General features: G+C 36.2%; 1 protein-coding gene across 8 annotated transcripts in view; it reads left to right on the top strand.

Moving 5' to 3' along the window:
- Positions 1-12,343, top strand: part of HMCN1 (hemicentin 1) — a 508,510-nt gene that overhangs the window by 399,307 nt on the left and 96,860 nt on the right. For all 8 annotated transcript variants that reach the window (XM_050765519.1, XM_050765493.1, XM_050765511.1 and 5 more), the window contains 9 exons: positions 183-296; positions 3,255-3,442; positions 5,251-5,347; positions 8,594-8,755; positions 9,499-9,612; positions 9,725-9,927; positions 10,212-10,293; positions 10,434-10,565; positions 10,914-11,063. In XM_050765519.1, coding sequence (XP_050621476.1) covers positions 183-296; positions 3,255-3,442; positions 5,251-5,347; positions 8,594-8,755; positions 9,499-9,612; positions 9,725-9,927; positions 10,212-10,293; positions 10,434-10,565; positions 10,914-11,063 — 1,242 coding nt within the window. The remainder of the gene's footprint in view (positions 1-182; positions 297-3,254; positions 3,443-5,250; positions 5,348-8,593; positions 8,756-9,498; positions 9,613-9,724; positions 9,928-10,211; positions 10,294-10,433; positions 10,566-10,913; positions 11,064-12,343) is intronic.

Genomic DNA, 12,343 nt, shown 5'->3' with positions numbered 1-12,343 from the left:
TTTTAATAATGCAGTGTTTGTTGTAAAAGTGGTATCTGAGATTAAAACTGAACCATTGGATGAAACAGGAACCTTGAAAGAAAATGTAAGGCAGTCATTAGACCAGAAAATTTGTATCTTTGTTTATGGCTTGTGTTCACTCTAAGATTAGAGAAGTAAACATAGTGGGATATTATTTTCAGGAGGGCGAGTGTTGCAGATTCCTCGGGCTAAAGTAGAAGATGCTGGGAGATACACATGTGTGGCTGTTAATGAGGCTGGAGAAGATTCCCTTCAGTATGATGTCCGTGTACTCGGTGAGTTTTTCTTTTGTTTATTGTTCATTCTTTTACTGAAAAGTATTTTTGAGGAACTAATGTTTGCAGGATGTTACACTAAGCACTTTGAGACTATAAAGATAACCAGAAACTGATAGTTCTCCGAAGGAGGTAATTATCTTCTACATATTGACAGCACATTAGTCAGGACTCTTGAAGTATTAAGAAACAAACTGACTTAAATGAAAAAAAATAAAAAAGAATTAATAGACTTATGAATCAGGAAAGTCCCAAAACAGAGCTGGCTACAGTCATGTCTGACTTCTGTCATTCAAAAAAGGTCAACAGACTTTACCTGTCTCTTGACTCTGCTTTTCTTTATTCATGTCACTCTTAGGGAGGGGGATCCCCTTGGATAGCAAGGTAGCCTCTAGCAGCTCTAGGCTTGCATCCTGCTAGTTCCACATTCAAATGAAAGGTTTTTCTCCTAGTATTTACAACTGAAGCCCTAGAATTGAATTTCCATGGTTTTCATTGGCCAAGTGTGAATCACTTATCCATCCAGAGCCAATTACAGAGAGCAAGAGGTTGCAATGTTCTGATTGATAAGGTATAGTTCATGTGTTCATCCTTGAACCAGATCACCATCTGAATACATGAACAGAGAGTTGAAGAAGTATTGTTCCCGTAAGGGAAAAGATAAGTGACATAACAGTTAACATAGATTTTAAAGTTCATGAGAGAGTTACAAGGAAAAGAGAGGAGATGACAATTAAAAATCAGTGCTGACGATGTCAAGGACACTGAAGGAATATCTTGGACCACCTGGCTTAACTTGACCTTGTCAGATTCACAACTATGCCATATGTCCTGCTTGGGGTCAGCTTCCAGCCCCAGCTCTAGTTGTGTTTAGCAGCTCTCTCAGCAGCAGCTTTCTCACACTAGCTCTCTTACACTGTCCGCCTTTATCTTGGCTTTTTGCTCCACCTCTGTGGCTCCTCTCAGCAGCCAGCTCCCATGCATAGCTGTATGGCTGGCCTGCAAGGCCAGCTCTCTCTTGCAGTGTTAGCAGCTTAACTCTTTCTCTCTGGGGATGAGCTGGTTCCTGCCTGCCTTAAAGGAGCCTGACTCTCCCTTACAGTGGTCAGTAGTCTCTCTCTCTCTGGGCGCATGCAAGCCATGTCAAGCCATGCTATGCCATGCCAAACCAAGCCCTGAGCACAGTGCCACAGGGCAGCTATACCTTCTATAGACAATAGTGGCTCAGAGCCAAGTATGAACTTACACAAACACTTGTATAACAAGTGGAGGTGTGTGCCCGCACATCAATCCCGCTGTGTCATTCAGGCCTGGATGTCTGCCTCCACCTATTCCTTGACCAAACACATCCATGTACCTTACAGACCTAAATTTGGAAAGAGTTTAATTTAGGGTGAGTAGAAGGAGTTGATAATATAGGTAGGGAAACACTGCGATTCAGTGAAATTGAAATGAAACTATGGGATTGGATGGTCAAGGGTAGATGTTCATGCCTCAGGCTGTTATTTTCAATTAGGAAGTTAGTGAACAAGTTGGAGATGAGTTTAGAAGGTAGAACAAAGAAAGAACAACTAACTGACCCCCAAATTCTGAATTAGGGCTGTTTCATGTTCTGCTGCTCACCTCCTAGGTGCATGGACGGCCACTGAGAACAATTCTGAGTGGTATAACCCAACTGGTAGGGTGTGGCAGCTGGAGCAGGTGGAAGCAAAGAGCTGAGGTGGGGGCCTCTGCATGTCAGTGCCTGAATCTCCTACCCCTCCTAATGCTTCAGCTCTTGATTAGTTTTCTTGATGTTGGGTAGTGATAGTCTCATTTAATCTAAAACTCAAGTTTATTATTTATTAATCTGCAGTTCAAATTATATATTTTACATTATCTGAAGCATAGTAAAATCAATCATGTAGCTTTGAATGTGAAAGTATGCATTCAAAATAACATTAAAATTCTATTATGTGCTTTGTGGCATTGAGTATTTTCTTTACAGACTTTCAGTTTAGTTGTTGGAAACCCAGATACCATAAGATAGCATCTACATCAAACTTGTAGTCTTTACTGATTGCTAAAGATAAGGCATATTTTTTAAGTGGGAGAAAAATAACCAAGCTTTCAAAACAAAAATGATTATTTATTTTAAAAATCAATTTCTACTTTTACCAAGGCAGTCAACATGTGTCCCTAGTTCATTTAACATTTTCATTTTTGAAATTCTATGGGTAACATGATTTTTCATAACTAATGTGTAGCTGGATTATACAGTATTATTTTAAGCAAGAATGAACACATGTAGAAAAATCTAGAGTGAGACTTCTCAAACTTTAGCATACATAAAGATCACCTGGAAAGCTTGTTAAGACACAGATTTATTGGCCCTTCCTCAGAGATGCCTATTGAAGTTAGTTGGCGCCCAAGAATTTGCATTTTTAATCAAACTCCCAGGCGATGCTGATGCTGATACCACCAGTGCTGAAGCTGGGAAACACACTTTGAATCGCCCAGGCAATTCCATTCCGAATAAGGCCAAATCTGAACATTTCAAATACACTTTAAAGGGTATAATTTATCTGTCCCCTCTGGATAACCATATAGACTTAAATATCTATTTATACAGATGCTTCTTATATGTATGCTTGAAAACCCAGAAGGTGTAGTGGGAGGGGCTGAGAGAGAAGTAAAAGATATATTGGAGAAGAATTGAGATTGGGCTAAATGGGAATGATACTATCTGAGGGATTAGTCTAGCATAAGTGAAGAGAGGGAAGAGAATAAACTCAAATTCAAATACTGTTTTCACCACCCCAATTTATTAGTATAAAATGTTACCTGGGGATCATGGTTTCTCCTTCAAGTTTTGCTTCTCTATTATTATACCAAACTTTTTAAAGCTGTCAGAAAATTAGAATAATTTAGAAAAGACTGTTGCACATTTTTTATACCTTTGTTACAATCCTTTGTTAGTGCCACCAATTATCAAGGGAGCAAATAGTGATCTCCCTGCAGAGGTCACCGTGCTGGTGAACAAGAGTGCACTGATGGAGTGTTTATCCAGTGGCAGCCCAGCGCCAAGGAATTCCTGGCAGAAAGATGGACAGCCCTTGCTAGAAGATGACCATCATAAATTTCTATCTAATGGACGAATTCTGCAGGTAAAAGTAAAGATCTAATTTTAAAAAGAGCTATTTGGCCGGGCGCGGTGGCTCAAGCCTGTAATCCCAGCACTTTGGGAGGCCGAGGCGGGTGGATCACGAGGTCAGGAGATCGAGACTACCCTGGCTAACATGGTGAAACCCCGTCTCTACTAAAAATACAAAAAACTAGCCGGGCGTGGTGGCGGGCGCCTGTAGTCTCAGCTACTTGGGAGGCTGAGGCGGGAGAATGGCGTGAACCCGGGAGGCGGAGCTTGCAGTGAGCTGAGATCACGCCACTGCACTCCAGCCTGGGAGACACAGCGAGACTCCGTCTCAAAAAAAAAAAAAAAAAAAAAAAAAAAAAAAGAGCTATTTGACTTTGCATTTTGTAATAATTGTTTTTGACTTTTAAAAATAATGTTATTAGCTTATAAATATTATATTTGTAAAAATAACCAACCATCAAAGGTATATGAAATAAAATTCTTCCTCCTCATTCTGTTCCCACTACCAGAGATTACCACCATTAATAGTTTTGTGTGGCTTTTTCCAGAAATGTTCTACACACACACACACACACACACACACACACACACACACACACACCTCAATTGACTACAATATGGTCTTTGTGGTAAAAATTGTATTATAAACAAATCATTATTGCAATCCTTTCCATTATATATTTCAGGTGGTAAAATTCTAAATGGTAGAAAGTTCCCTATAGATTTAAATTTGTATATAGGCAAAATGTTGACAATAGTAAAATTTATGAAGATCACATAAATATCCTGGATTGTCATTTACCAGTGGTGTGTCCATATTCTTCTTTTCACATGTCCTGAAAGAAAGGCACTTATAGAAATAATACCAGTTCTTTTGTTAGGATACAATCTGATAAATTACTTTTGAGCAAAATAAATACTATTCTGTTGGCTCAAGAATCCAAACATAACCATCAGTGTACCCAACATAGGACATATCTCATGGAATTCCTTATTCAAAAGAGAATGAGGTTTATTACCTATAAATAACCTTAAATTTTCAAAGTATCTTCTAAATATTGTGACTGTTTCCATGTGATAATCATATAGCCTCTACCAAATACTTCAATGGTTCTGTGTCCAAGTCCAAAAGATATATAGATGGATAGAAATTTCTATGTAATAAAATGAAGAAAACATAATTGTTATATTAGCTGCATAAAACAAACCACTCCAAAACTTAATGACTTGAAACAATAAGCATTTATTTAGCTCACAAGCCAGCTGGTTTGCTAGATGATTCTTCCGGATGTGGCCTTGGCTGACTTTGCACACATATCTGGGACCTCAGTTGCAGTAACCTGTGATGATTCCTCCCATGATCTCCACCCTCCAGCCGGCTAACCCTGACTTCCTCACATGGTGCTGGAAGGATTCCAAAAGAGTAAGCAAAAGTGAATAGGCCTCAGTTTTGAAATGACTGTCACTTCCATCACGTTCTGTTGACCAAAACCGGTCATAAGACCAACAAATTCTACTTCCTGATGGGAGGGGTGTCAAAGTCACAATGCCAGAGGCAGAGAGAGGCAAATGGGAGAATAATTTGGGACATTTTTTCTAGTCAATATCCCACAAATATGTATAGAATTTTTCCTGATTAGAAATCTTAGTAAATATTTATTTGATTTACCTAATAAAAGCTAGCATCGGCACTAGTATGTACAACACTTTTTTCTATCTGGTATTAAGTAGAAATAATATATATTATTCTAAAAAAATAGGAAAATATGACAAGTTGCTTTATTCAAAATTTCATTTGGAATTTCTTCATTTTTCCCTTAGATTCTGAATACTCAAATAATAGATATCGGCAGGTATGTGTGTGTTGCTGAGAACACAGCTGGGAGTGCCAAAAAATATTTTAACCTCAATGTTAATGGTAAGAACTCAGTTCCAAAACCATCTGTTAGGGTATGCCTGGAAAAGCAGAAAATTTCTGTTTTAGATTATGTAGGCTTATTTTGTGTTTTTTAACTTACACAATGTGAGGAGCCTGTCCTCATTCAATCCCCTCTCTTCTGTCTTTCCATGATGGCTAGTATGATTTATAAAGTATAAAACTTCCAGGAAGACAGTTTTTATATTACTTCAGTCTCTCAAGAGACAATAATTACTCCTGCATATTTGAAAGGAAAAACAGAATTTAAAATATTAATGATTACAAGTTTATAAAGTTACAAGCAAATACAGGTCTTCTACTCATAAAAATGTATCCACTAGTCCTGATTGGGACTGGTTTCTGTCCTTAAGTGCAGAATTCATGTTGAGCTATGTCCTCTAATAACTAATATACTCCCTGGAGAAGAAAAAGTACTTTGTGGAGTTAAATAATTCCTTTAAAACTACCAGCACACCTAAATGATTCATCAGACTCTTAAATACATGCTAGACACTCCATAAATACCATTTTTTGCTAAAAAACAAAGTAGTTGAATATCTACTGCAAAAGAGTAGTTTTTATTTTGTGAGATGCTGGTGCTTCCAGAATATTAAATTGGAAATGGTGAATAATCATTATAAAAGATCTCCTTTACATAGGTAATACACACATAGAATTCCAGCTCATTTTGGAAGTAACTGAAATTTGAAATGTCACAAAAAATTTCTGCCTTCAAAAGGACTTTTATGTAGCATGATAAATATTCTTCTTTGGTGTGATATGTAGTGAGTATTGGTATCTAGCAGTATTTGGTGTTTGTGTAACATATTTGAAACACTTTTATCTTTTTAATTCCAGTACTTAGCACAGTGAGTAACACACTGTAGATACTTAATAAGTGTCTTTGAAGTTTTTTGAATGGATAATCTAACCAGAGCAGGAACACATGTGTTATGAATTCTCAGGAAGAATGAATTAAACAAACAGAATCATTGTGAAAGCACACATTCTAATCTGTAAAGTGCAGTAAATATTGGAAAACAAAATACTGATTGGTTTTCCTGATTGCTCAAGGCAAAATTCATTTTTCCTTCTCTATGACAAAAAAGCATCTTGTAAATACCCCAATTGTAGCAGTTCCATATGTTGCCTTGTGTTATCTTCATATATCTGTATCTTTGCCTCTATCCTATAACTTTATTGTAAGTGCTCTAGGCAGATGGTCATATCTTACTTATCTTGGTCTCTGTAAACCTAGAATGGTGTCTATAGTTGTGGTAGTTGCTAACTAAATGTTTTCTGCATGTTTAGTATATATTTTTCATAATCGTTGTCTTTTTGCAATGTGCAGTAGAAACACCTGAAGTGGGACAGTGACTTGTGAGGAAGTAATCACTAGTGTTTTACTACTAAGGATTGGAGTTCAGGAATGTGTTTCTTCTTTTACCAGTTAATGATGTTTTCAGTTCCTGACGGCAATCAGGAACTCATTATTTAAATATTGGAAAATTTATTTGAGGGGAAATAACGTAAATTATTTTCATGCAAAACAATACCATTTGTTATCTCCCTCTACAACTATGCTTGCTTCCTTTGTACTCCTTCAGTCTGTTGGTATCTTAGGTTTTAGCTCTTTTCACTCTCTCATAGCCAGCTTAATTTTTGTGGAACAGTGTTTCAATCACTTCTCTTAGCCCATGGCTTCTCATCACTCTTGCTCAGGAAAAGCTCAAATCTGCATATAACAACAAGGACAACAAACTGACTGCTTGAAACCTACCAGGTGCTGTGCCAAATGTTTTATATAGGTTATTTCACTTCATTATCTCAGTAACCATATGTGCTCAGTAACCATTTTATGCCTCCCTTGGAGGTGAAAAAGGCAAACGAGGCTCAATGAGATTAAGTTACATACTCAAAGTTACACAGCTTGCAAATGCTGCACCAGGATTTTAATGCAGGCAATTTTATTCCATAAGTTTTATACCTGCTTCTCTCTAATACCTCTCACTAAATTCCACATCTGTACGCTACCTGCACTTAGGTAGCTCACCATGGCTGAAGGAAATCTTGAAGTCAGGAATATTGATGTCATTGTAAATTCATAGTACCAGCTTGAACTGAGCTCTCCATGCTGATTACGACTTGTCGTTTTGTCTCTACACTATAGTGATTCTCTTAAACCTTCACGCCCTCCTCAAAAATATCAAGTGGCCACTGTCTTGGTCTGCTCAGGCTGCTTTAACAAGACCAGACACTGTGTAGCTTAAAGAACAGAAATTCATTTTCTCAAAGTTCTGGTGGCCAGAAAGTCCACAATCAAGGTACTGACAGGGTTCGGTGTCTGGAGAAGGCTCTCCACCTGGCTTGCAGACACCTGCTGTGTCTTCACGTGGCCTCACATAGCCTTTCTTCTGAGCATGCTTGGTGAGAGACAGCCAGTTCTCTGGTGGCTCTTCTTAAAGGACACTAATCCTAAGGAATCATTTGACTTTAATTGCTTCCTTAAAGGCCTCATCTTCAAATACAGCCACACTGGGACTTAGGGCTGCAACATATGAATTTGCCGGGACAGAAACAGTCAGTTCATAACAGTCCCCTCTCACTTTCTCTCAGTAAATACACTTTCACCTTCTCTTTTGCAGGGAAAAGAGAAAGCATATTCTAGAAATCCACCTCAAATTCCTACCATCAAATTAAGAGTACGGACCACATCTGTTCCTGCCATTTCTTTCTTCCTTCTTGTTAAGATAAGAGAAATGCATTGCTCTACCTTCCAAAGGCCAAGGTCTAACTTGACTCTAGATCCCTGCCCCATTATCTCCTTAAAAAACCCACCATCTCCTCCTGTCTCTTTAATATTGAAATTCTCACTATTATCTCCTTCTCTACAGCACTTAAGTAAAAATAAAATATTACAAGATTATTCAAATATACTTAATAAAAAGCACATTAGGTCTCCTTTGTACATTGACAAAATTATCTTAGCAATTGTCAACTATGTTTTACAAATAAAATGCAGAGTAATTCTGTCTGAAAATTCTGGTGCTCTCTTTCAATTGGGAAGAATAAACTCCAGCGTGAGTTTGATGAAGTCATTAGGGAATTCTAAGACAGCCAGCTAGATAATGAATAGAATCATTAACTCAGTCCTTTAGCAGAGTATAGTGGTTGGATTTATATTTAGTAAATGGGAATATATGTTGATAACACCTGCTTTCACTTTTAATACATTTACTATTATAGTTCCTCCAAGTGTCATTGGTCCTAAATCTGAAAATCTTACTGTTGTGGTGAACAATTTCATCTCTTTGACCTGTGAGGTCTCTGGTTTTCCACCTCCTGACCTCAGCTGGCTCAAGAATGAACAGCCCATCAAGCTGAACACAAATGCTCTCATTGTGCCTGGTAAGGAACTTCTTATTATAAAGTAGGCAAAATTTTCTCATCTTTATTTTAATACACATGGCATTTCAAATTAGTCTCTTTCCAAACTTTTTTCGTGCTTCGTTTATTTATTCACAGTAAATGCCTCTCTTTGCTCATTTGGGGTCATTAAGATTGTGTAGACTTCTCTGATTTTAGTGGGAATGTACAAATAACAAAGTCTCCTTCAAGAAATGATACAATTTAGAAAGAGAACAGCTTTGAATGGCCTAGTAATACCAAGTGGTAGATGGCAAATAGTACTTTCATTGGATACATCTGCTGGTTGTTTAAATCAATCCTAAAGTTCCTTAAGGATAGATGATAGACTAGATAGATAGATAGATAGATAGATAGATAGATAGATAGATAGGAAGGACACCTCAGCGTTTTGGGAAATTTAAACCTAGAAAACACTTCTTAACATATTTTGACCATAGTACAATTACTGTTTGCTCACCAGAGCCTGTATCAAACAGTTTTACTGTCCATGTTTGGATGCTGCAGAGAAAAATTCTATGAATCTCTTCCTGTATAAGGAATTATGTGAATAATAAAGGAAAGATCAAAGAAAACTGATCCAATCATTTTATTTTAAATAGGAAGGCTTCTCTATAAATTTTACTCTAAGGGGAAGGATATATGTTGCTATTTATCTGATTGGTAAAATAGTTGTTAGAACAACCTGTATACCACTCTACAATTTGCATTCTATTTGCCTACAGGTGGTCGAACTCTACAAATTATTCGGGCCAAGGTATCAGATGGTGGTGAATACACTTGTATAGCTATCAATCAAGCTGGCGAAAGCAAGAAAAAATTTTCTCTGACTGTTTATGGTTTGTTTTTATTCTCTTCATAAAATTCTTTTATTTTAAAACTGGTATTCAGTATTTTCTATCTGAGCACCTTAATGAAAAAAAAAAAAATCCTTCTGTTTTCTTCCCTCAGTGCCCCCGAGCATTAAAGACCATGACAGTGAATCTCTTTCTGTAGTTAATGTAAGAGAGGGAACTTCTGTGTCTTTGGAGTGCGAGTCGAACGCTGTCCCACCTCCAGTCATCACTTGGTATAAGAATGGGCGGATGATAACAGAGTCTACTCATGTGGAGATTTTAGCCGATGGACAAATGCTACACATTAAGAAAGCTGAGGTGCATCTTTTATTCTTGTTTGAGTGTCATGACACCTTGGTGGGGCGGTGGAAAAGATGCTTGGAAGTTGCACTTTCCCTTTTACTACAGTGAAAAATGATTTTCATTAAAAAAACATAGCGAATACCATTGACTATTTTTATAAAAAATAGCAAGATTGCAGAAGGCAATTAGAACTGGGGCACTGAGCATACAGATGACTGATGATTTAATCTAAATGCAAACAGTATGATTGGTCATCTATAACTTAATGGAGCACATACAATAGTATCTTTTTCTTTTAGGTATCTGACACAGGCCAGTATGTATGTAGAGCTATAAATGTAGCAGGACGGGATGATAAAAATTTCCACCTCAATGTATATGGTGAGCATTTGCCTCTAATACAACTCTTTTTCCCCCAGATATGCAAATGAAAGAAAGTGTTCCAAATTAGCTTAATGAGGACAAATAATTTTCTTCTGTTTTTTGTTGTTGTTGTTGTTGTCGTTGTTGTTTTTTTACAGTGCCACCCAGTATTGAAGGACCTGAAAGAGAAGTGATTGTGGAGACAATCAGCAATCCTGTGATGTTAACATGTGATGCCACTGGGATCCCACCTCCCACGATAGCATGGTTAAAAAACCACAAGCACATAGGTAAGTCAACCATGCATTTTTGTGTGTGTGTTTTTTTTCTTTTACTCTTAATTCACTAGACTTTTAAAATAGCACATTTTAAGTACCATGCTCATAGGGGTGTTTAGTTCAAGAAGCCTAATGCACTGAAATACAAATTTACAAAATAGACTCATTGTAAAATGATTAATCATTTTATAAAGAATTTTTTTCTTTTTTTAAAAAGACTCATTTAAAATGAAAGTACACTCGGAGAACTTTTAAGAAATACATTTATCACATAAAGCAAGACATTTTATCATGAATTTTAGAGATGTTGCAGTTTAAAGGTTTTTTAAATGTTTTATTGTGCTTTGTTTCTACCTCTAGAAAATTCTGACTCACTAGAAGTTCATATTTTGTCTGGAGGTAGCAAACTCCAGATTGCCCGGTCCCAGCGTTCAGATAGTGGAAACTATACATGTATTGCCTCAAATATGGAGGGAAGAGCCCAGAAATATTACTTTCTTTCAATTCAAGGTATGTATTGTCCACCGTGATCTATCTTCAATTTCTTTGTTATTCCATTTATAGTACAAAATCCACATTTAAAGGGATCAGTAGTAATTGATTCAACATATCTTTAGATCATCAAAAACTATCATCAGTTTTCTGTCTTGTATTTACCAGTAGATTCTGTTTTCATGGAAATGGACATAAACGTGGAAAAAAGAATAGTGGAAATTTGGTAATCTCTACTTTTTCCAATTTTCCATTTCCACTTCCATTATTATCTTTTATAGAATATATTCTATGGAGTTATACTTATTTTAAACTGGTATAATTTATTTTGATGCTAAGCTTATAGATCTGTTCTCATTGGTATAGATAAGATTTAATTCACAAAGAAGTTGTACTATGATCTGACCATAGGTAAATTAGGTAAATTTGAATGAATGATGAATCTTATACTATTTTAAGATGATAATAAGGAGCAGTTCATCAAATATTTAATTAATGCCTACTATGTTCCAACATAGTATTAAGCATTTCAGGGACAAGTTGTTTTCTTTTGATTTTCAGTAAACCCTTTGATTATTACATTTGGCTCAGTATTGAAACTGAAATGAAGGTCTAACTTGAAACTAAGTTGAAATACTTTTTATTCCAGTCTTATTAGGGAAATAATTTCTCATAAATTATGAATTCTATTATGAATATTATGTATCTGTTGTGTGCTCTGCTAAAGATAGCTCCAAAAAAATACAATTAGAAGAATTAATTTCACAGCTATCAGTAGGTCTTTCTGTGATGATTAGTGATGCTTTGGGATTTCAGAAGCTAAAGGAAAAACAGCTAGTTAGAGATTCAGTATCAGAAGTTGCATATTTAATTATGTTTAATGCATTAATAATAACAGATGCTAATCATGAGATATGTGGTAGAACTAAACATTTTACTAGATATTTATATACTTTATTATGTCTTAGAACTAGAAATAATATATGTATATAGGACCTAGTCCAGTGCTTGTCATATATTAGATACTCATTGTAGGATGTCTCTTATTACTAATGTTCTTATTGACTCAACTTCTTTAATACTCTAAATTCTGCAAATGTGGTATAATTATTATTTTCTGAATGACTAAAATTAGATTTATAGAGATTATTCAGTGATGTTCTGGTAAATGTTTAAGAATTGTATCTCCAGACAAAAAGATTATGATTTGTAGCCAATTGTTTGCCAGTGTCCATGGTATAAATATTCCCACCATGATCTAATATATACAAGATTTCAACCTACCAAAGGGATGTTAC

The sequence above is a fragment of the Macaca thibetana genome, chromosome 1 (assembly GCF_024542745.1).
Source record: "Macaca thibetana thibetana isolate TM-01 chromosome 1, ASM2454274v1, whole genome shotgun sequence".
NCBI classification, from domain to species: Eukaryota; Metazoa; Chordata; class Mammalia; order Primates; family Cercopithecidae; genus Macaca; species Macaca thibetana.
Note: the sequence above shows the minus strand (reverse complement) of the source record. Positions and strands in the feature narration are given on the sequence as shown.